This window comes from Heterocephalus glaber, unplaced genomic scaffold, assembly GCF_053883595.1.
Source record: "Heterocephalus glaber isolate CG9 unplaced genomic scaffold, H.glaber_assembly_v1.0 deba00000621, whole genome shotgun sequence".
Taxonomy (NCBI): domain Eukaryota; kingdom Metazoa; phylum Chordata; class Mammalia; order Rodentia; family Bathyergidae; genus Heterocephalus; species Heterocephalus glaber.
In genome coordinates this window covers 16,281,208-16,307,028 of record NW_028258153.1, presented here as the reverse complement: position 1 = coordinate 16,307,028, position 25,821 = coordinate 16,281,208, and the positions used below count along the sequence as shown (strand labels likewise).

At 36.2% G+C, this 25,821-nt stretch overlaps 1 protein-coding gene across 1 annotated transcript in view; it reads left to right on the top strand.

Annotated features, from left to right (window-relative positions):
• Window positions 1–25,821, top strand: part of Pth2r (parathyroid hormone 2 receptor) — a 120,178-nt gene that overhangs the window by 78,229 nt on the left and 16,128 nt on the right. Inside the window, exons 8-9 of the mRNA XM_004851337.4 lie at window positions 4,470–4,530; window positions 14,991–15,054. Of these exons, the coding sequence (XP_004851394.2) occupies window positions 4,470–4,530; window positions 14,991–15,054 (125 nt within the window). The remainder of the gene's footprint in view (window positions 1–4,469; window positions 4,531–14,990; window positions 15,055–25,821) is intronic.

Sequence of the window (25,821 nt, the reverse complement as noted above, 5' to 3'; positions counted from 1 at the left end):
CAAAATTAAGGGGGATCATTAGTGAATCTAGAGAAGATACAGATACAGATGAAAAATAGAGGATGCCCTTATATTTGGTGCATAGATGAATTTTTATCTCTTCCTCTTGGGTTGTTCCCTTAAAAAGGATGTTGTGACCTTCTTTGTCTCTCTTGATCAGTCCTGGCTTGAAATCCACTTTGTCTGTGAATAGAAAAGCTACCCTTGCTTTTTTCCCAGGTTCCTGTCACATGGAGTATCGTTTTTCATCCTTTAACTTTCAATCTATGAATTTCTTTTTCAGTTAAAAAAATGTGTTTCTTGTAGGCAGCATATTGTTGGATTGTGTTTCTTAATCCATTCTTCCAGTCTGTTTCTTTTGATTGGTGAATTGAGACTATTTACATTGATGCTTATAACTGATATGTATTGGCTTATCTTTGTCATGTTATTTTCCTATTGTTGGTTCCCTTTCTTTTCCCTCTGTTTAATTAGTTGCTTTGCCTAGTGGATTCATTCTGTTGGGTTTCATAGAGTTGCAGTCTTCATTATTTCTTTCTAGACTGTCCTTCAGAAAATTTTGGAGTGCTGGTTTGGTGGTCATGAATTTCTTCAGGTCTTCTTTGTCCTGAAGTACTGTATTTCTCCATCAATTTTGAAAGATAGTTTTTTTTTTTTGTACCAGGGATTGAACTAGGGTCCTTGTGCTTGTGCAGCAGGGAGCAAAACCACTGAGCTAAATCTCCGACCTTTGAAAGATAGTTTTGCAGGGTACATCAATTTGAGTTTGAGGTTGTTTCCTTTTTTTTCTTTTGTACTGGGGATCAAACTCAGGACCTTGTGCTTGCAAGGCAGGCGCCATGCTGCTGAGCTAAATCCCTGGCCCTGGAGGTTGTTTTCTTTCAGGTCTTGAAATACTTCACTCCAAGATCTCCTTGGCTTAAGGGTTTGTGTTGAGAAGTCTGCTGAAATCCTGATGGGATTTCCTTTATAGGTGATTTGTTTCTTTTCTCTAACAGCTTTCAATATTCTGTTCTTATCTTCAGTTCTGGAATGTTGACTATTATATGCATTGGGGTAGATTTTCCTTTGATCATGGCTAATTGGAGTTCTATATCCTCACTTATCTGTATGTCAAATTCTTTTTCTATGCTTGGGAAGCTTTCTGCCATTCCTTCCATGAACAGGTTTTTCACACACTATCTCCTGCTTTTTCAATGACTCTGATCAATATTGTTATTCTTCTTTACATCATCTACAAACTGTTTGATTCATTTATTGTGATCCTTTGCTATTTTAAAAAAAATCTTTCTTTTCATGATCGCTAACCAAAATCCTGTCTTTTAGATCTAATATTCTGTCCTCACATTGGTTCATTCTGCTGCGTATACTTTCAATAGAATTTTTAATCTCCTATATATCTGATTGAATCTGACTCATGGATTCCATTTCTTTCCTATGTTGGGCATTCATGGTTTCCACCATTTTCCTAAGCTCCTGTATTTTTTTTTATACCAGGGATCAAACTCAGGATCTTTTGGTTGCAAGGCACATGGCGGCACCACTGAGCTAAATCCCTGGCCCCACTCCTCTATTTTTTATCTGTATCTTCTCTAGATTCACTATTGATGCCCTTGATTTTGGTCATCATCTCTGAAGTTTTCAGAGAAATTATTTCTGATTTGATTTTTTTCTAGAGCCTCATTTATTTGGTTTGTTACTTCTGCTGTTACCACTTCAGAGAGTCCGGGTTTCAAATTGTTCCTCCTCATTGCCCCCTGGGATTGCCTTTGACAAGCTGGAAGTCTGAGGTGGCATCTGGGGTTGCATCTTGCTGAAATGTCTTCTCATTTTCTTTTCTTTTTTTTTAGTTTAATTTCTGTGTTGATGCTTGTAAATTGTTTATGGTAGATATCCTTATTGCTAGTATTGAGAACCCTTAGGAAATGACTACTTCTTGAAAATATCTTCCACATGTAGCTGGCTTTTGGGTTTTGAATCTATCACAAGATCCTACCTCTTTAAGTTATTTGGAGTGTGAAATTGATGCCTATTTGGTCTAGCCTCTTGTTCTTTAGCCCTAGACTATGACATTGTTTATGACCCTCAGGCAATCCCAGTCTTGGCATACAGCTAATTAGAACAATTATGTCACCTTGGCTAAGGTGGTACAATCATTACTAATAACAGCATGAGACACACCCCAGAAAATGACAAACTGTGCTAAGTAATAATTTGCCACCTTTAACTATAACAGGATTTGTGGTTATACAACAAAAGCTAAAACAAATCAGAAAATTGTGTACAATAAATTTTCTCTCAATATGGTGATTTTACCCTCAGGGGAGAAAATTTCAAAGGAATTAGGGGGAAAACAGAGAAATAGAAGAAGAGAAAGGGATTAGCACCAAGGCTGGATGACAAAAGAAGATTACACAAGGTTTGGGAACTTGTGAAGAAGACTGGAGGGAAAGATAGAAGGAAGAAACACAAACAAGAACAGAACTACTAAAAAAATCTAGAAACAATGTTTTCATTCATATAAAAATAACAAACAGTCAAGAAAAACAGGAAAAAATAGAAAAAAAAGAAAAAGAGGAAAAAATAGAAAAAAAATGAAACAGCAAAGATAGGAAGAAAAACAGATGTAATAATGTCCACTTCAGGGTGTTTCTCTGCTATTTCTTGCCAATTGAGAGAGGGGATATACAGAGCCTAGATCTGTGTTAATTGATCCCAGTAAGCCAACAGTAGAATTATGGAGGTGGTGGATAATCCCAGCCATCCTAGGCCTTTAGTTCCATTGAAGTTCAGGCTGCTTCTGCTCTCTGCCTGTGAGGCTGTGACCTGTGTTTTTCAGCCAGCAACACTGAGTGCCTCCTGCTTACTTGAACTGTACTTATGTTTCAAAATATGTAATAAAATGATAGATAGTAAGACTGATGACCAAAAATCTTTTAAGAGCTCTAAAATGATTTTCCACTCTTTATTCCTCTCAATAGAGTACACATTTTAAGAAAACAGAGACATTGACTTTTTTATTATTTTATCTTCTGATACTAGCATAATTCTTAACAAATAAATGGACATTTACTAGGTGTGTCATGGTTCAGTGGTTGGAGGGATGCATAGATGGACAGATGGATGCATGAATAGCTAGCTGGACAGAAAGTGTATGCAAGCTAAGCCTAAGAAGTAGCCAGAATTAGGTAGGTTTACTTTGACAAAAATTTCTTAAAACATAGAAACTGAGAAGATATAAAACTCATTACATGAAAGTAATGAATATAATTGGAATATAGAATCATAAAATTCAATAGTCATTTCATTTCATTGTGAATTTCATTGCTTAGAAAAAATACCTGAAAATTTACACATGTGGTTTTTAGAAGATTAAGAATTTAATATTGTGCTTGGTAAAAGTTCTAACCTAAGTTAAAGTTTTTTCTTCCTTTGTAATGTGTTTTCTGCCTTCTAGAGTGTTTGAATTATAGTCTCTGTATATCCTTTAAACATCTTTCATAAAAATCACAAATAAAAAGTCACATACAATTTTTTAGTCTTTTCTTGCAGTATTTCATGAAAGTCCAGGCTTGTGTGCATTTTTTTTGTAGTGTCAGATTCTAATCAACTACAGCATGATATGAACTGTCACTTTTTGTGAAAACTCATTATAATAGATTTGCTATTGCAGGCCTAGAGGGGTTTATCATTGACAAAAGACAAATATCACATGTTTAAATCATCCAGCTATCATGGTAATCACCAATGTTCATACTATTAATGCATGCAGGTGTTTTTGCCTTGAGTTGATATGAGTCACAGAAAGGAAAAGGCTAAGGTTTTTTAAGGTTTTTTTAAAGAACCATTTCTTTCAGCTTCTCAGGAGTTACTCTTGTGGTTTCACTCCTTAAAAGTGTAGGGCTGGGCTGGACAGGGTGATGCACATGTGTCCAAAGTCCCCGCACTTTGGAAGCTCATGCAGGGGGGTTTCAAGTTCAAGCCTAGCTTGGGTAACTTAGATCCTGTCTCAAAAAAAAAATTAAGAAAAGATTTTTAAAAGGGCTGAAGGTTTACCTTAGTGGTAAGTGTATCTCTGGATTTGATCCCTTATACTACAAAAATAAATAATTTAAAAAAATGTGTGGCTCTCAGTGGAGCAAAAGTCAAACTATACCATCCACTATTTACTTCTGGCCCCATGAACTTCATTTCCCTCTAAATGTGGCTTCAACCTACATCCTCCAATTGGAAATCAAACCAAACTTCACCTTCATACTTTCAGGGACAAATGACATCAACGTCATCACTTGTTTTTCAAATTAACAACATGGAAACTAGATAGACTTTTCTTATTCACATATCAACATTTTTTGTATCTGTTTTTCTCTATCAACTGCTAATAGTATATTACTACAATGTGTGGCAAATATGGGAAAAACTCTTACTATTAAAAACAATATGGTCTCTTAATTGTTTTCTGATTACAGGGTTTCCAGCAGCATTTGTTGTGGCCTGGGCAGTGGCACGAGCAACTCTGGCTGACACCAGGTGAATAAAAAACAGAAGAGGTGAAGAGAGAACCTCAGGTTTCGCAGGCTCAGACTTCCTGCTTGGAATCCACACTGGCTACTGTTTTTGGATGCCATTGTCCTTCAGGGACACCATGTGGGAAGTGGCCTTGATAACAATTCCAACCTCCAAGACATTACCAGCAAACTCCCTATCCCAAAGGACCTTGGTCAGAAAGACTCACAGACCAGGTTGAGTTGCTTGAGCTCCCTGGATATGAAATCAATTTAACATGCTGTGAGAAACAAAGGGAAAAGGATGAGTAAGGAAGCACATTACGGTATTGTGAGAGCAGGTAGAAGGACCACACTGCTTTAATACTGGACTAAGCAGTGTTCCTACTTCCTATCTTTTTCTCTGCCACATCAACCTCCCTCAGTTTTGGTGTGGTTTTGAGGGCTGGAGATAGACGCTTGCAGCAAGGGGAATCCTAGGTCACTTGCAGGGCCAGTGACACATGCTGGCTGATTTAGAGACAGAGGAGCAAGTGCATTGGCTATAGATGTACATTCTTTGCCTGCTGAGTAGCTCTAGGTTTTATTTTCATTTTTGGGCAAAGGACATATGAGAATAAGTTTTACCAATAACTAGCTGAATTAAGACCTCAAGAGTATTGAGCACTTCCTGTACATTGGCAACATTTAATGTCGTTTATCTGTTTAGTATATCATAAAAGTTTACCTTGTAGTTGTCTTGTATATGTTTAATACCTATATTTAAAACATGTGCTCTACATACTATCACTTATTTATATTTAATGCAAAGTATGAGTTCCATTCATTCCATTTATTTTCTTATCTTGTAATAGCAGAATTGGTAACATAATACAATTATCCACTGATTTGTACATTGTATACATGTTGTTAGCTTCTTGAAAGCTATATTAGTTACCTTTCCCATTTTTGGGACAAAATATCTGATACCTACACTATAAAGGAGGAGATATTTATTTGGCTCATGCTTTCAGAGAGTTCAGTCCATGGTAAGTGGGGTCCAAGGCAGAAATGGTACAGTGGAAGGGCCTGGAAGAAGAAAGCTGCTCAACCCCTGGCATCCAGAAAGCAGAGCAAGGGAACAGCACCAGAGTGGAAGAGGCCAGGGAGCAGATATAGCTCACAAGGTCAGGCTTCCATGGCCCATATAGACACACCTAGAAGTATGCAGTACTAATCCTCTAGGCAGTTCTCAAGCTAATCAAGTTGACTAGCCAGTGTAACAGGACTCTCTTTTTAAATTACAGTCAGTATACTTGTTTTGAATTACTAGGTTATTTCCTTCAGAAATTAGTTTGTCTGCTTTGCACTTAATGGAAAGAAAGATCTTATTCCATGAGCACCAAACTCTGTAAAGAACCCACCACTTGCTGTTCCAGAAAATCTGAACTCTGAGTCACTGACTTTAGGAGCAGCCTTCACCCTACTTCCCTACTTGCTTCAGTTTCCCATGATTAGTTTCCCTCAGTCCTGAAATTTATTGGCTTCAGATTTTCACTTGTTTATATCCCTTTGTGCTATTTGGAATCATTAACAATTGACAAATTGGGTTAATATTTTCTACATTGTTTTTATTATTGTTAAATTTACACAGTGATGTTGAAAACCTCAGAAAAAACTTGTAGCATCTGCTATTTGATTTCTAGGGAAAGGAAGTTGAGTTATTAAGTAAGAACTAATTAATGCTGGAATAATCACATTCTGAGATATGTAACAGTATAAGATTTTTAGAGTCTGTAGGACATCAGGTATTTTCTGATCTGATGTCATCATTTTAGAGATAGATAAAATGATACCTAGAGAGAGCAGGACACATTCTCAAAGTTTATAGCCATCTTGGAACAAAATTTTGACTCTCCTTCATCATTTGAACACATTCTAGGTCTTGAGAATAGAAAGAAAGTAAATACATTCACAGTGTACTTTATATTGAACTAGATGGTTTTCTTAATTATCTTGCTTTCTTAAAGATTATAAACTAAATCTTAAAATACTAATATTTGTAGGTCTTTACACTGCAAAAAATAAATGTAAGTTTATTATTTTTGATGGGAAACACCCATTGAGTGCATAGTATGTATATAACTGATGATAAATATTGTTCTAAAATAGTTGAACTAAAGTAAAACAATTAAATATATATTATATTCTGTGACTCAACCATACAAAACTTTCATTTTTCCCCTTTCTTATGTAGAATAAAATTTAGAATTGTACAGTGTCTTATTAGAAGATTAGAGAGTCATTTTAGATTCAATTTTACATATACACTAAGCTACATTACTATTTATCTGGCATGATTTCAAAACTGCCTGTTTCAATTTCTCACGAGACTCATAGACAGAAAGTTTTTGCGGTTTTTCTTGAATAGGATTTGGCATATATAAAGAGCCACGTCACAAAGTTTGGTAAGAGAGAAGACTTCATGTATTTCCAAAAGAAAAATAGGGCTTATAGTCATGATTCTTACATTTGAGATTCAATTTTTGTTTTGGTATTTCAAAGATAGAACTCTGATTTTTTTTCTGCATCTTGGCCATTTAGAGCTATACAGAGTAGATAGAAGTTTAAAAATACTTCATGAATGGGGTATGGGTATGAGCAAAATGTATTCTATGTATTGAGGCCCCTGTCCTATGTGAAACCAGAGGAGATGGCAGAGCTAAGGGAGGGATGGAGGGGGATTGAAAATGATCAAAATATGTTAAAAACACTCTACTGGAAATGATTGGAATTACAATGAAAGTCTCTTCCAGTTCTAAAATTCTATCAAGCATTATTCAACTGAGGGAGGCTAGGATGATTTAATAAATTAGAATGAACAAAGTTTTGCAGTGAGTAATTTTGAGTTTTTATTTACAAAAGCAACATCTTACAAGATAACCTATTCCCTTCTCCTTAGCTCTTTCAAAGAAGGTAAGAGATGCCAACAACTGGGGTTATCCGTAACTTTTTTGCTATATTTTTGTTTCACCATTCAGAAGGACAGGTGGGGTCATGAAAAGATGCTCTCTAAGATTCCTAGGACTCTGTGTGGGCTCTTGGGCCAGGCCTCTCTGGTCAAGGAAATTAAAGGACCCCTCTGCCACACAGCACATTTCCAAATCTAATGTAGGAAGTTCTGTTTTCTAGTCAGACCTTTGTGCCTTATGTCTTAGCATTCAGAAATGCATTTCCTAGAATGTTAAAAAATCTATTTAAAAAATTTGAATGGAAGGTAGGTTCTGGGTCATGCTAATAAAGAATGTGAAATAAAACAAAAGATTAATAAATTCATTAAAACAAAAGATTCATAAATTAAAACACAGATTCATAAATTCATACCACTTAAAAATGTTTTAAATCTCCATTGCACCTCTTATATCAAAAGGCTAATTGAAACTTTGATGACCAAAATTGTTAAAATCAAGTTTTTCATGTTTTTAGAAGTGGCTGATTTTGACCTACTTCCGAGTGAAAGTATTTTATAGAGCTAGAATTTTAAATAGAATTTTAAATTGAATCCCAGTGTGTTAGGAGATACCATGATGAAATGTCATCAAGACAAAGAAAGAAGACTGTGAAAATATTATTAAATGTCAAAAACTGAAAAGTTTGTAGAATCTAAAATCATTGTAGCTAGTGAATCAATATTTATTTTGAATTCTTACAGTACATTTGCCACTTTCCTTATTGAAGAAAAATTTTTATGGTACTATGATATATGCTCTGTGCAACCCAATTTTGATGTCTTTTGTATTTCTTATCTGGTTGAATTATGTAAAAAGTAGATGCCTTTATATGAAGTTAGGAAATGTTCAACAACGTGCAAGTGTGACCTTAGATTAGTGTGACCTGTGTCTTAGATTTACATGTTATTTAGACTTCCAGTTCATTGACTGAGCAGATTTCAGATGGGCTAGAGTGGAGTTAGACTTTGGTGTAGGAGTCTGGTTGACTTCTGTGGTACAGCTTCACAATGGAATGCTGTGAGATGGAGCTCTCTTGGCATTGATAAGGGAAAAATTTGAAAAATACACTTTAAAGGATAAAACAAATCACCAACAGAGAATATGTTACTTTTTTTTTTTTGCAGACATGGATGTTTGCTTTCTATTACTGTGACAAAATACCCAAGATAATCAGTTAAAAAGGAGGAAAGCCTTTAGTTTGAGTCACGTTTTCAGTCCATGGTTGCTTGACCCTGTTGCTTTAGCCCTATGGGAGCATGGTACATCATGGGGAGTGTGAGTGGCAGAAGAGACAACTTACCTCATGTCAATTGAAAGGAAAAAGAAAGAGAGGAAGTACCAGGGTCCCAATATATCTCTCAAGGGCACATCCCCCAACCACCCAAGTTTCTTTCACTTAGATTTTCCATTCTAAAGGGTCTACCACTCCCAAAAAGTACCACAGGCCAGGGACCAAGTTTCAACACATGGGTCTTCAGGGAATGTTTTAAATCCAAACTAGTAATAGGGGAAAATAAGAATGTAACATTTGTATTTGTATTTCATAAAGAATCACTGGAAGCTAATACCGTAAGGTAGGTAACAGAAGATGTTATCTATGAGGAGCAGGGTATGGCAAAGGTAGACAGGAGCATGGGGGAAGGTTGAGACATCTCAGTATCTTTTTATATAGTTTGATTTTTGAGATGAGAATACATCACCTATATAAAAATGTTAAAATTTAAAAATATGTAGTTGAAATTAAATAACACACTCCTGAACAACCAGTGGATCATAGATGAAATTAAAGAAGAAATTAGATAGTTTCTACAATTAAACTATAATGACAGTACAACATACTGAAACTTATGGGACACAATAAAAGCAGTCTTACAAAGGAAATTTATAACTCTGAACACCCATATCAGGAAATAGAGTGGGTTCCCATAAACAACCTTATGTTGAATCTCAAGCTTCTAGAAAAAAAAGAGCAAGTCAAGCCCAAAGCTTGTACAAGGGAGGAAATTATAAAAATCAGAGCAGAAATTAAAGCAATGAAGATCAAAAAGCAATACAAATAATCGATGAATAGAAGAGTTAGTTCTTAGAAAGAGTAAATAAAAATGACAAACCCTTAGCCAAACTTATCAAAAAAAAGGAAAGAAAGGACTCAAATCCATGCAATTAAAAATGAAAAGGGTGAAATCACAACAGACCCTGCAGAAATCCAGAAATCCTACTTCGAAAACCTGTATTCTAATAAGATGGAAAATGCAGAAGAAATGGACAGATTCCTAGACACATATGAATTACCAAAAGTGAATCAAGAAGATATAAAAATTCTAAATAAACTAACATCAGCCAATGAAATTGAAGACGTAATTAAAAACTACCAACAGGGCTGGGAATTTAGCTCAGTGGTTCCACCACCTGCCTCGCAAGTGCAAGGACCCGAGTTCGATCCCCGGTACCAATAAAATAAAATAAAATAAAATAAAATAAAAAGCTACCAACAAAGAAAAGCCCAGGCCCTGATGGATTCACTGCTGAAATCTACAAGAAATTTAGAGAAGACCTAATGCTACTACTTCTCAAACTCTTTAAGTGAAATTTAAAGGGAAGGAATACTCCCAAATTCATTCCTGGAAGCAAGCATCACCCTGATTCCCAAACCAGAGAAGGATCCAATCAAAAAAGAAAACTACAGGCCTATCTCACTAATGAACACAGATGCAAAAATCCTCAATAAGATACTGGCAAACAGAACTCAGTGAATCATCAAGAAGGTTATACACCATGACCAAGTTGGATTCATCCCAGAGAGGCAGGGATGGTTCAACATACGTAAATCAGTAAATGTAATACACTGTATTAATAGAGCCAAGGACAAAGACCATATGTTCCTCTCAATAGATGCAGAAAAAGCATTTGACAAGGTCCAACACCAATGTTTGATAAAAATCTTACAGAAAATTGATATGGATGGTCTTTATCTCAATCTGATAAAAGCCATCTATGACAAACCAACAGCCAACATCATACTAAATCGACAAAAACTGAAAGCTTTCACTCTAAAATCAGAAACAATACAAAGATGTTCACTGTCACCACTCTTGTTTAACATAGTTCTGGAAAAACTAAGCAGAGCAATTAGACAAGAAACAAAAATAAAAGGAATAAGGAGAGGAAGGAAGAAATTATCATTATTTGAAGATTGCATGATACTCTACATAAAAGACCCCAAAAACTCCATCAAAAGACTTCTAGATTCGATAACCAAATTCAGTGGAGCAGCTAGATACAAAGTCAACACTCAGAACTCCTGCCTCTACATGAATAACAAACTCACGAGAGAAATTAGAGAAACAACCCCTTTCACAGTAGCATTCAAAAAAATGAAATACCTATGTATCAAGCTAATAAAGGAAGCAAAATATCTTTACACTGAAAACTACAGTACTCTGAAAAAGGAGATCCAAGAGGGTATCAGAAAATGGAAAGATATCCATTGTTTTTGGGCAGGAAAAACCAATATAGTGAAAATGGCCATACTTCCAAAACTGTTATACAGATTTAATGCAATCTCAATCAAAATTCCAACAGCATAATTCACAGAATTAGAAAAAACAGGCCAGGGATTTAACTCAGTGGTGCTGCCGCCGGCCTCACAAGCACAAGGTCCTGAGTTCGATCCCCAGTACCAAAACAGCAAAACAAAACAAGAATTAGAAAAAACAATTGTAAAATTCATTTGGAATCAAAAGAGACCTAAAATAGCAAAAGCAATTCTGGGCAGCAGGGGCAAGGCAGGCGGCATCAGAATCCCTGATCTGAAATTATACTACACAGCTACTGTGATCAAAGCAACATGTTACTGGCAAAAGAACAGATCTGAGGATCAATGGAACTGACAAGACGATGCCAAACAGCTTCAGTGGAAGAAAGATAGCCTTTTTAATAAATGATGGTGGGAAAACTGGCTTTCCACATACCCCAAACCGAAACTAGACCCTTATTTTTCACCATGGACTAACCTAAAATTGAAATGGATCAAAGATCTAACTATTAAAAAGGAAACACTAAATCCACTGGAAGAGAGAATAGGTAGAAGGCTTGAGCACATAGGAATAGGCAAAGACTTCATGAACAAAACCCAGACCACAAGGGAGATACTACAATCAACGACTGGGACCTCATCTCATTAAAAAACTTTTGCACAGCAAGAGAAACCACCAATAGAATGAAGAGGCAACCTACAGCATGGGGATTTTTTTTTTTTTTTTTTACCAGCTATTCATCAGATAAAGGACTATTATCTAGAATATATAAAGAACTCAAAAAAATCAGACGCTCCCAAATTCAAAGACCCTATCCAAAAATGGGCATCTGAAATGAAAAGACACTTCTCAGATGAAGTAGAAACAGCAAATAAATGTGAAAAAATGTTCAACATCACTGGTCATTCGTGATATGCAAATTAAAACAATGCTGAGATTCCGTCTCACTCCAGAAAGAATGGCTGCTATCATGAAATCAACCAGTAACAAATTCTGTCTTGGCTGATGGTAAAAAGAAACCCTTCTCCACTGTTGGTGGGAGTGTAGACTGGTGCAATCGCTGTGGAAATCAGTGTGGAGATACCTCAAAAAAAACCAAACAAAAACTAGAGGTTCCATTTGACCCAGTTATCCCTCTTCTAGGTATCTTCCCAAAAGAATTAAAAGCATCATACCACAGCGATATATGCACACCCATGTTATAGTGGCACAGTTTGTAATAGCTAAATTTTGGAAATAGTCCAAATGTCCATCAACCCATGAGTAGATAAAGAAGATGTAGCTTTTGTATGGAGATACCTCAAAGAACTAGGACTAGAGGCCCCATATGACCCAGCTATTCCCCTGCTGGGTATCTTCCTATAAGAATTAAAAGACTCATACCACAGTGATATATGTGCACCCATGTTCATAGCGGCACAGTTTGTAATAGCTAAAGCTTGGAAACAGCCCAAGTGTCCATCAACTGGAGACTGGATAAAGAAAATGTGGGTTTTTATAAATAAAATGGAGTACTACTCAGCCATAAAGAATGAAAAACTAGAGTCATTTATAGCTAAATGGATGCATATCGAGGCCATCCTCTTAAGTGAAATAAATAGGGCACACATGTGTAAATACCAAATAGTTTCACTAGTGTGAGAAACTGATAGTGTAGACAAGGGTTAAAATGATTAAAATGAATAATTGATAATTTGAAATAGGAAAAAACATCCAAAGGCGAAGGAGTGAAGGGAGGGGAAGGGGAAAGGAAGAGAGGGAAAGGAAAAACTATGAGAAAAGAAAAAATAATGGAAATGAAATCTATGTAAATAGGTACGGGTGAAGAGGGTGAAGGGCGCACAGGTATTGGGGAAAAAAATAAGAACCCAGATACATCATGTACAGGTACAAGCACCCAATGATAAATGTAAATTAACTGTATACCTAAAATGTACCAATAAAATGTACCAATAAAATTAATTAAAAAAAAGATGTGGTTTTTTTATACAATAGAATACTGCTCTGCCATAAAGAAAGATGAGCTTCACACATTTATAGCTAAATGGATGGACCTTGAGACCATACTCTTAAGTGAAATAAGTTGACACATATGTTTTTGTGCTGCATTGTTTCTCTGGTGTGAGAAACCAAAAATTGAAATAAGGACTAAAATTGGGGAGATTGGATCAGTACTGTCTTCCAATTCTGGGCACTAATGCTATTCTTTAATTAATTTGTTATGAAATTTTGCTTTTTCATAGATGTATGAAGACTATTTCTAAAAAATATTTTCTTCATTAATATCTACTTGTATTGCATTGAAATAAAGTTTTTAAAAAACAAAAAACATGTAGTTGATAGATAAGTACTGAAAATATTTTACCTTTAAGAAATAGTTGAAATAGCATTTCATTATCCATAAGTTTTTCATTAATAAAATAGCTTAATTTCTCACATAGAATTTTAAAATTATCATTATATCTCCCAAATTTCTTTCTATGATGTCATTTACTGTTGCCTCAATCAATGTTAAATTTTGCCTGAAAAAGAAATTGAAGGTTTTTATTTATGTCTTCAATTTAAAAAAAATCTTTAAATTGCCAAATTAAAGTTTCAAGTGAAACTAGGTCTTTTAAAAAAATAACTGTACTATTTATTATAATGTAATAACTTTAACAGTACAAACTAGATTGTGTGAGGCTGAGTGAAAATTACTTTGCATTTAATTTTTGCCAATTCATTCCAACAAATATTTATTGACTATTTATATACTCCGTACTGTTCTAGGCACTTGAAATAACTCAGAACAGAAAAACAATAATGATCCTTGACCATGTAGAACTTAAATTTTAGTTAGGAATCAGAAAATAATTGGTGAATTATGTGGTGTTTTTTAAAGTATTGTTAAAACAAAGTTTTTAAAAATTAAGATAAAATAATAGGTTGTATACAAATACAAAGTGAATGCCTGTCAAAGATTCTTTTTTTCCATTTAGTTTATTGGTACATTTTAGGTATACAGTACAGTTACATTCATCATTGGGATCTTGTACCTTTACATGATGTATCTTGGTTCTTATTTTTTCCCCATTTTCTTGCCCTCCCTTCGTCAAAGTTTTTTTTTTTTGGTACCAGAGATCGAACTCAGGACCTTGCGATTTCGAGGCAGGCGCCAGAACCACTGAGCTAAATCCCCAGCCCCTTCAAAGATTTTTAAAGCTCTATTTAATGAGGAAACAAATAAGATATAACTGGTTCAAAAAGTATATCAAAGAACCACGTTTATATTCAGAAAAATGAATACTAAAAATTTACAAATATATATAAATACTAGTTAATTGTCATAGGACAATTATATCCCATTGAATAGAGCTAATTTTTCTTTCTATGGCAAGAATCATTTGCATTGCTTTTTATTGTATCTCTATGGCTAAGAATGATTTGTATTGTTGTTAAAGTTCTACCATTTATGGACTTGTAAAGTAAAATTGCTTTGTCATCTGAAAGGGAGAGGACTTTATCAACAAGGTTAAATTATTATGTTTCATTTTGATTATTATAAAAACAAAATATCAATTGCACCACACTTAGAAGACTTTCTTTTTGTTATTGTTGTTGTTCTGGAAATAAGATTTTGACTCTGGTCATTGTAAAACTTAATATAATTTATTATTTATAACACTGTGCTTATATAAGAGGAATCTAATAATACGGAACTCAAGATCCAATCATTACATTTAGATGTTTTAAAATAAAATTGTTTTCATTTATTTGTTTCTTTTCTTTTTTTGGTACTGGGGATTGAACTCAGGACCTTGTGCTTGCACAGGGCAGAACCACTGAGCTAAATTCCCAGCCTCATCTATTTATTTCTTAATCAATAGATTGGGGCTAGGTTTTTGGTAAAACTTGAAATACTACTTCTCATTAATTTGCTTTACCAAATGTATTCATGAAAGTTCTTTTTCATGTTTCAGATGCTGGGAGCTTAGTGCTGGAGACAAGTGGATTTATCAGGCCCCAATCTTAGCAGCCATTGGGGTAAGTTTTAAAGTTTATACAGTCAAAAAAAAAAAAAGATAAAAAATTAAACTGCTGTTAAAACTCAGAGGAAGTTTGTCTCTTCATAATAGGTTAGGAAACTCACAAGTACCGTAATAGGTATTGGGAAAGTCAAAGTTGTGGAATAGATTCTTATTTATGGTTGATATTGAGATCCATGCAAGAAAACGGATCATACTTGTTGTGGTTTATATCTAGATGTCCCTCATCAACCTCACGTGGTCATAGGTGGAGCTTTTCAGAGGTGGCTGGATCTAGAATGCAAATGTCCCAGGGACAGCTCTGAAACTTCAAAACATCCATGAACATTTGTATGTACAGAGAGTTAGAAGGTCCTGAATCTTTTCCCCTTTTCGTCCATCATATCTCCACTGTCTGATTATCTAGTAGTAAGTTGGGCTGGTGGAGAGGGAAAGATAGAATGGCAGAACAGAGAAATTGCTGAGAGAGAAGAACAGTGCTGTCTTAGTAACTTTTTTCTCATTACTGAGACAAAATACCCTACATCCAAAGTTAAAGGAGGAAAGGTTTATTGTAGCTCACAGTTTGTAGAGGTTTCAGTTCATAGTCAGGTGGCTCCAAGGCAGGGTGGAGTGGCAGAGGGGCATCACAGGCAGGCAGGAGGCAGGAGCAGACAAGCAGCAAGCAGCAAATAGCAAGTGACAGCAGCAACCCCTTTGTGTCCCTTATATTCCATCCAGGATACTGGGCAGGTAGCACTCACACCCTGGGTGGGTCAGCCTTAATCCTACCATCACACTGTGAATCAATCCTAGCATCACATCCTTAATCCCAGTATCACACACTCTAGATACAGCCACCTCTGAAAAGCTCCACCTATGACCACGTGAGGCTGAGTGGTGGTGGGGGGATCTAGATATAAGCCATAACAAGCATGATCCATTATAAAGTATTGCCCAAAGCTTTTAATGGGTGCATTCCCCCCAAGCAGTTAAGTGAATTCTATACCAAGAAATATCCTGTAGAATCCTGTTTAATAGGTAGTGGGGAGGAAGGCTAGAGTTGGCAGTGGGTATTACACAGGACCTTGTGTGCCTATTATATTTCTATTGTATATTGTGCTTGTGTTAAAAAAGAAAACACATTTAGACATTGTATCTACCAAACTCACCAAAATGTTAACTCCTAACCTTTCTTGAAAACTTTACAGCATCAGCTTTTCTGTGGTTCTGTGAAGAAAGTATACTATCTTGTGTTTTCCAGATGTTCATGTAATATAAGATTATAAGCACCTTAAAAATAGGATTAATATCCTCATACTAAATGCTAAATCATTAGAAAATAATTTAACATTCATTGTTTATTAATTTGTCTTCCTTTGTTCTCCAGTTTCTTGTTTTTCTTATTTTGTTTTCTTTTGAACAGTGTGTCACTTGCTTTGTGAGCATATTTGTAGGCGGGATCCAGAGGGAGAGCTATTAATCTTCTGGAAGTTTTGTAGGATAATCCCTAAAAGCAATTAGAAGCTTATTTACCTCTTAAGAAAATTTTCAACAGAAAACTAGAAGAGATTAAAAAAAATCTTCAGTTTAGAGACCCAGTATGTAAATGTTTGGAGGGAGAAAGAAAATTCAGAGCACTATTAGAAAAATCAGTTTTATCCTTGCTAAAATATCTGGTTGTCAAGCTAGACCCAATCCCCTGTGTTTTAGGAGAAGATCAACAATGGGTTAGGGATGAATGACTTAAATTTATTAACTCTTACAATTTAGGTTTTTAATGAAATGAAATGCTGTTCTGTTAACATAGTGATAAGCCATCTGGGAACTGCAGCTATTTCTATGAAAGAGAATCAGTGAACTTAAAGTTGAGAAATAACTTTATAAAATAGGATCTGGCATTTACTACTCTGATTTCCCTTTTATTCATTAGAACTCTCTCCTTATCTTTATGTCCAACTCATTTATTTTCCTTTTTTCTAGTTTCTTCTCTAGCTGATTGCTCCTTTATCCTTGTTATTATCTTTTTAGGGAGACGATCTCTGAACTTTTTTTTGTGTCTTCAGTAACCTTTTCTGGGATAGATATATGAGAGACACTTGAGGCTCTTGACCTACATTTATAGTGATTAAGTTTGATTTTTTTAATCTTATGAAAAAGAGAAAACCTGTTAAAATCCAAGAGATCCTTTCAAAATTGTTGGGAATTGAAGCACAGGGCAGTACAGACAAGTAAATCATACAGTATTTTCCATTGAAAGAATTGATTCTTACTCAAACTTCTGTTGTTTGTTTATAGATCTGACTCAACATGAATGAAAGTTTTATTTGCTGAGATTTCTAAATCACAATGTAAAGCAGTAGAGTTAGGTGATTAAAGAGCGTCTAAAAGATTCACCGTTCATGAAAGAGAACTAGAAATGATAGTGTACTCAGTAAGTTTGAAGAAAGCCTAGGTAGAAGGCCATTTTCATCTTGAACTAAAATTATCATAGCTATGAAACAAGAATCCTTAAATACATTTGCAATATTACAACATCCATTTAACCTGAAAAATTGTAGAAAGGAATGAAGAGCATCTTTCTGGTCTTTCTTTTTTGTTTCATTGTTACAGTTTAGGGTTATCAGAATTCCCTTGAAAGTTCATAACCTGCTAATATATCTGAAAAGTCTCATAAAATGTGAAAAATTGGACATGAAATTAATATTCACTTATTTTTATCATTAACTTAGAGAAGGTTGAGTTATGAAAGAGAAAAAACTAGAAAGCCCAAGGGAAAGAAAAAGTAGAATTACAAAGAGAAATATCTGAGACACACGAAGATAAACCCCAAGAGTAGAGAGCATCCAACAACGAAAGCCCTGTGTAGATAGTTGTATTGGTAATAAAATTGCCAGTGGCAATGGCTCAGAAGATCATCTGAAAGCACATGCAGAAATCCTGGAGACGCTGGAATTAGAAGACATATAGTAAACTTGGCAATATATTTTAAATCTTGAATTCCAAGGACAGTGATGATTTTACTCGAAATTCCAAAGACCAGTGTTATAGGCAAGACTGGCCTTCAGGAAAATTAAGGTCATTCAATGTTTACTTTGGAGGAAAGTAGTGAATGGTGGGCATATTCATTTATTTGTTACTGTGGATTGGGAGCAGATGGGAAAGAATCGTGATGGGTCTGACTCAAGGGTGTGGAACAATGTAAAAAACTGAGGCTGAAGAAAGGGCAGAACCCGAATCTTGAAGGGGCTCATGGGCCTCACTAAAAGATTAAGACCTCATCCACAGAGTGGTAACAACCAAAGTTTTTCACACTAGAGAGGAATGGAACTAGATTTCTTGTTCATCAAGTCCCAGGGCTTGGTTCAGATTGCCCGGTTGGGCAACCAGATAATATTAGGTGCCTTCCAGGGGAGAGTTTAAGTCAGAGTGGTCATGAGTGGACAGGACATGAGCCTGAGAGAGTGAGGAGGCAGAGACAACGTAGAACCTGGGTTTGAAATTCTGGGCACTTTCCCTTTAGGCTTGGAATCAATTGTCCTTATTTCCATGACTTGGTCTGTTGTTTCTCCACCCAACTTCATGTCACATCACCTTCCCTCTGTGCTACTTTAGCTCCAGACAGTGGTTTTCTTTTAGTTCTGTGAACATGCTACACTGTTCCTCACCTCAGGGCCTTTGTTTGGGCTATTCTGTCTGCCTGTTCCTACTGCCTGTCACTTGCCTTATGTCCATCCTCCTTTCCAGTCTCAGTTTATGTCACAGTAATTAAGAGCATAGTCCTGGGTCTGCCCTGAAATTTTGTTACTCAGGCTGGCCTTGGAAAAGCTGTTTAAACTCAGCATCCACTTTTGCTCTTTGTAGAATGGAGATGACAGTATAGGTCACATGAGTTAATAATTGGATTCATTAGGAACACTAGATGGCACATAGCACAGAGAACATTTTAGCTATTATCATTTCTATTTTTCATGTGTTAATGACTTGCCAGCAACCCAGGCATACACCCTGACACGTTATCATAAAAATATCTCTATACAGCAATAAAAATAATGTGTTTCTAGACAGTAGTAATGCTAACACTTGTGTCTTGTGTATAGATGAATGCCTTCTTCGACCTGAAGGGCTTCCCAGGGACTGTCTGGCTTCCTGATTCCATAGTGCTCCACCTCGACACCCTGAGGACTTGTGCAGATGCCTTTCTGGTTATAGAATGGCCTCGCTACCTGTATCCATGAGGGCCACCATGCCATTAGTTTGACCATTTTTTAAAAAATGATAAAGCCATCTACCAAAATACGATATAAATATTATCTCTTATTGGTATGATTAGGGGTTACTTTTACTCTTGCTAGTAAACATTTTAGTAATACATATGTTTGCTATTAGAAGGTTTGACTCTGCAATCAAGAAAATAGATTTGAAAAAAAGTCATCAAGCTCTTTTTGTAATATTTTTTTCGGTAAACTACAATTCAGTTTTTATTAAAAAACCTCCACCTTTAATCTTTTTGCTCAAGATTGCTTTGGCTATTTGAGGTCTTTTGCGGTTTCAATGAATTTTAGGATTTTTTTTTCCACATCTTTAAGAATCCAGTTGGGATTTTGATAGGGACTGCAGTAAATCTTCGGTGGGTAGTACGGACATTTTAACAAGTTAATTCTTCCAATCCATAAACATGGGATATCATCTCATTTATCTGTGTGTCTTCTTTAAATCTACTTTTTGGTATTTTATAATTTTTAGTTTATAAGTCTTTTACCTATTTGGTTATGTCAATTCCTACATATCTTACTCACTTTGTTGTTAGTGTAAATTGAATCATTTTTCTTAGTTTCTTTTTTTGAGAAAATAAGTTTTCCTTATTGTTTGTGCAAATTGGTAAACATTTTAGCAGCTTTTGGCATCTTCTTCAAGGAGGAAAGTGCTCACTTTCCATTTCTCCTTGGAGATACCAGGTTTTTTTCTTAGATTTCAGGTTAATTGATCATCTTGCAACTTTGCAATTTTGGTGAACTTTGAAAGTCTAATTTTTTAAAATTTGTGTATTTTGTAGGTTTTCCAGCATTTCTTTGTTAGAAAGATGGGTGTAAGGTTCTTTCTAGCTTTCTGCTATTGGAGAAATATTATTCGGTTTTTTTTTTTTTTTTTTTTTTTTGGTACCGGGGATCGAACTCGGGTCCTTGTGCTTGCACAGCAGGCGGCAGAACCACTGAGCTAAATCCCCAGCCCTCGAGAAAGATTATTAAAAAATAATCTCCTAACTCAGAAATCCTTTCCACAAAGGTAGTAGAGGAAAACACGCTTTTATATTGAATTATTAAACTAGAATGAGATGTGCATTACAGGCAATCTGCTGGGAAATTGCGAAGCCAAAGAAATCTCACTGTCACCACAAAATAACACATTATATGCAACTTTTCAAAAGAAACAATAGATAATTCTCAAGCAAAACAACTTGATGACAGGTTAGTCATACATGATCCATCCTAACTTTAACTTCGTAATGAGGGTGATTACCTGTGTTGGCTAATTACCGTTATGTGGAGGAAAAATAAATTTCTCATCTCTCTGTGGCAGGAAGGTAGGTAGTTTTGCACTTTGAAGAAAGGAGCCTACAGAAGTTCAGCTCCTACCCATACACCTGGACACCATCTGCCTTGAAGTTTGCATTTTAAAGAGATGGTTACAGGATTCTGAGGAGAAAAAGATGAAAGACATTCCTGAGGCTGACAAAAGGCTTATGTGATCTATCAAAGGATTTATATGCATTTCAGAAAGATGAGAATTTATAAGTTTTTATTCTTTTATAAGTATTTATAAGTTTTCTAAGGTAAATGCTGTGAGAAAAAGGAGGATAGGGAGATCTCCTCGTTTTCACCAGGGAGAATGAAGCCTCTGGCTTTTAATTTGTATTTGTCCTTAAACTGTCTCCTAAGAAGAAGCTTAAGTCTCTGTGTTAATTTGACTATGAAACTGTCTTGTCACAACTTCCAGGAAGACTTGCATTTCCCTCTCCTATGTGTTTTCCTCCTGGGAGTTCAGAACCATATGGGGTTTTAGAGTCCTGAAGTACATATCCCAGTTTATTGTAGTGCTGCCCTATAAAGGCATAAATGAGCCCAGAACTTCAGCTCAGTGCCTGGTGCATGGTCTCCTTTCTCTTGGTTGTGTATTGTTATTGGGAAGCTAGGTCTTAACACCGTGAAGTCCTATCACCTCCAGGAACTGGCAGTGTGACTCAATTCTTCACATCTTTGATGAAAGATTTCAGACAGGATGGATAGGCCATTGTACAGAGCACAGATAGAATTTGTTGCAAAATGGTAGATTTTCAGAGTGTGAGAGAGAGAATATACCTTCACTCATGAAGGTGGTCAAGTGTCAAAGTGCCTGTTGTACTGAGTGAGGTCTCTGGTTAAATTTATTTGATTAACTGGGTCTTTGAAGGACTATACTTTCCTTCCTCTGAGGTTACTGTTCTAGATCAAACAAAATGAGCTGTGTTTACCAACTTCAGAGAAAATTGGGTCCCTATTTACTCCTTAGGTGGAGTTTCCATGTAGTTAGTTTTCTAACTCCTCACCTCTGGTCTAGAATTGTGCAGGCTCTGGACCTTGTCAGTGCAGAGGGTGCTCCTTTCTCTTGAGCTAGATTTTAAGCTACAAGTTTGTGTAGATTTTATCTATAGCAAATAATTAAGACAGTAAAGGAAAAGACAATGTCTTCTTTGCTTTTTAATTAGCCCCATAGCTGCCCGTCTCCAGCCTGCTGATCACTTTCTGCCCAACATTGTGAAGCTAGAAAGAAAGATAGTAATAATAAAGACACATATAACCTAGTGTTTACCATGTGCTGAGCACTAGTTTGAGCATTTTACTTATATCAATTTAATCCTCACCATAACTCTAAAAAAAAAATGGTCAGGGCCCGGGCATACAGCTATGAAGTGAAGGATCTGGGATTTTAACTGCAGGATCCATATCCTGATGCTTTATGATAAAATCTAGCATCCCCAACAGTGCCGAAAACAGCTATCTCTCATGCTCACACCCCTTTATGCACTGCCCAGCATGTTGTTTTCCTGCCAGTTCCTTGACTTGTCCACTTCTGCCTTAGTCAGGGTGTTCACACATCTCAATGTATGTCTAGAAGGCGGGCATCTGCTTCTTTCTCTTCCTCACTCTGAATACCACATCATCATTGTAGCCTCCTTGATGCTTCTCAATCCAAATAAGGTCACCTCTTATAATCCTTAGAGTGAGGATTTTTCCTTCTCAATATCATCACACCATGTGATGTTTCTGACAGTTGATTGTCCATCTTGTCCACTGAACTGCAAGATACATTGTATATGAATAAGGACTAAGTTTCCCCCTGAAGTTATTCCTAGCATCTGGCAAGATTGTCCCGGCACATAATGTTGCAGGAGGGTGGGTTGTATGCACCGCTCCTCATCTGGAACGTGAAACTGCCAGGAATATAACTCTCAGATTCAGTAATGAATTAAAGATGCAGAATTTAAAATAAAATAAGATGGTTTATTTGGAAAAAAGATGGAAAGGAAAGAAGATAGATAGCTACCTTGGGAGGGTAGAGGGCAAAAGAGTTGAATACCCCCAAGCTCCCGTCCTGGGCTCCTTTTATTTAGCACTAGTGTTTTTCCATCCCCCATGTGGGCACCTAGGAATTGTCACTGTCTGGCTCTTTTGGCTATCTTTGATCCTAACCTGGACAATCTGCCTACATTCTTTCTGGCTGTTTGATTTCTTCCTGCCCTTTTGTGATGAATAAGTGAAGAGAGCAGGGCTTATAGGAAGGTAGCTTAGACTTAATGATTAAGTAAAGGGGACGTGTGTACATGTGCATATCTGGTGCAATACTATACTGATGTTAAAGTGAGAACATACATGTGTATATGCGTAGGTGTGTGTGTGTGTGCCTGTCTTACATACGAAATGAGTGCTCAGATGGCTGTCCCTTGTCTCCTTTGCATTTTATCAGGTGAGTGAGGGGGGCTGGTTTTCCTGGTCTTTTATGTTTCTGGCTTCCTCCTGTTCTGTTAATTCTTCCTAATAAATTCTTACGGTAATTGTGTTACCTGGTACCTCTCTCAGTCTCTTTCTTTTGTCTTTCTAATTGCTCTAACTGTAGAGTCTACTTGTCAAGCAGAAACTGCTTTTAGTAAGTTTCTCTATTGATTTTTAATAAAGACTATCTTTTCACTACAATAGTGATAACTCAATTGATAATTTTTGAAAAAAACAAAACATGCACACAGAGTACATGTCCTAGGAAATAGGAACAGGGCAAGAGGTGAAATAAGAGCCAGGCAAGTAAGAGGACACAATGCCTGTGTTTGTTTTAGGCATACTATTATTTTGTCAAGAGGAAATAACCCACACACCTAAAGGTCACACGGTGAGTCTGAAAAAACAAAAATTACAACCTAAATGTTTTGACCGTGTTCTTTCCACCCACATTAAAAAAGATGGCAAACTGTTTCCTGAATCTTACTCAGCTCAGGGAGCAGGTGATGCAGCAGTCAGAACAGCAAGGCCTGGAAGAAGAGGTAAAGATGAAGTGGGCAGATTCAGTAAGTCTGCACTGAGGTTTCCACTACACATCTTAATTCCTTTTTCATCCCCTTTCCTTCCCTCTCTGCCCCCTGCATCCATCCCTTGATCCCCTTCCTCTTTTTTTTGGACATGTTTGCATCACATGTTTACATTCCTTATGTGGAGTTGCTCCATGTACAGAAGATGTTACAGGTTTGGGAAAGAAACCAGGAGCTCCAGTATTTGTTCTCATTTACATTTCTCTTCTTCCTATGTTAGGTTCCCCATTCATCCATCACTTTATTCTTTATCAGTTGTTAGGTGATCAAACGGCCTCTCAAGAACTTGTTCAGATTTTAACTTTACCACAAAGTCTTCGGTCCCTTAACAGAGTCAATCTCCTACATTTTATTAATCATTTAATGAATAAATATTTTGAGTGCTTGTTTTCCTTCAAGAAAGCTCAGAACCTATGTTTGCTTTCACCGTCAATTATCTTTCAGATAGATATTTTCATAATTCTCAATTTGAGTCCAGGAAAGGTGAAAACATGCCTCAGGTTACACATTTAGAAGGTGCCAAAGCCAGAATAAAACCAGGCAGTGTGGATCATGTTGATAGTGATGTGGAAAAATATAACCTCTGCCTGTTAGATGTTGAATGTGAGTTTGTGATCTTACAACATTGAGAAATAAAGTCATGAAGCAAAGAAGGAAGTTAAGGAGAGTTTTATTGGAAATATGGAGAAGAAGAATAGCTTCTCAGTGGGTGGCTGCCAGGGCCGTTGGTCAGGGGTAATTTGTACAGCAAAATTGCAATGTGGCTACGACGTGGTTTAAACTACACTCAATCTATGAGATTACAAGTACAGTCACTTAACTAAAATCAGTCTAATAGGGCAATGAGTCAGTCACATAGCAAGGGTACATGAGAAGAGCAGGGGAAAACTTGGAAAGGGAGGGGAATATGGGTCCAGGTGTTCTGGTCACCTACTTATGCATCTGAGGGCTAACTGGGCCCAGGGGATGCTAATCACAGAATGACCTCAAGTTGCTATTTATATTTTATGTGTTGTCCATGTATTGGTCCACACAGGCTTGTCTAAGTTTTCCTGTGCCCATTGTGAAGCCAAGAATCAGGATAAGAAGGCAATAAATTCTGTCTAGAAGGCTTAGAAAAACAAACACTAAGAAGGTAAGATTTGAACTAAGAGTATGAAAGAGAAGTATAAGTCACTGAATTGGCAAAAAGTAGAGAAATCTTCCTGGCCTAGAAATGCATGCCAAGGTGTCAATGGATGGGCATTATTTCCTGTGTCTGGATGGAGGGTGCTTCTGCAGGAACTGTGGGGATCAGACTATAAAGTTGTATGGGAGGAGAACCATGGTTGGATTCCTAGTCTATTTAAAAGTACATGGGAGTTTTTCTTAACACTGTGGTGAGACATGAAGTAAACTAAAACAGGTAAAAGTTTTGATTAGATTTGAGTTTTGAAAAGAAAACTGGAGGCATTGTGGTGGATGGATTAGACAAAAGTTGTTTGGAGGAGCTGATATCTATTGAAGGTAGGCACTGATTATTTATTTTGAAGTGCATAGTCCTATCTGGTGGACTCTGACATCAATATGATATCTCGAAGGTTTGTACAGTTTACTCTGAGAGACTTTACCACTCACCAAATCCATTTCTCCAGGGTCGCCTTGAAGCCTCAATGTCTGTTCTTGTACCATGTGTTGCTTCATCTCAGCTGGCTTAAAATGTGGATGTGCAAAAAGAACTATTTTTAAGGAAAAAAATGGTAGAATCTGTAATCAATAAAAATAGAAATGGATAACTAATTTATTGACATAAGTTTTATACTGGAAGGATACAAACTTCTTCCAGAATCACCTTTCTTATAATAGAAACATCAAAGCAAGTTTTGTAGAATAGGGGTAATGATATAGAAAATCCAAAACTTTGTCTTGGAGTAACTTTCAGTTGGCATTAAAAAAAGCACTAAAACTGAAATTGGAAATCAGGGTTAGTCACTCATTGAGACTTTTGAATTTATATGGTTATTTTTCTCTGCAGGCAATAGTTCATTTTCCAGTAACTCCTTAAAAATAAGCCATAAAATCAAAGAATCTCCAAGCTGGGCTGCATTTTGGTAATATTTTGTCTGATGTTAATCTACCAGCATTGTTGAAGAGATTTTGATCTTTGAGTAAGCCCTCAGAGAATTGATG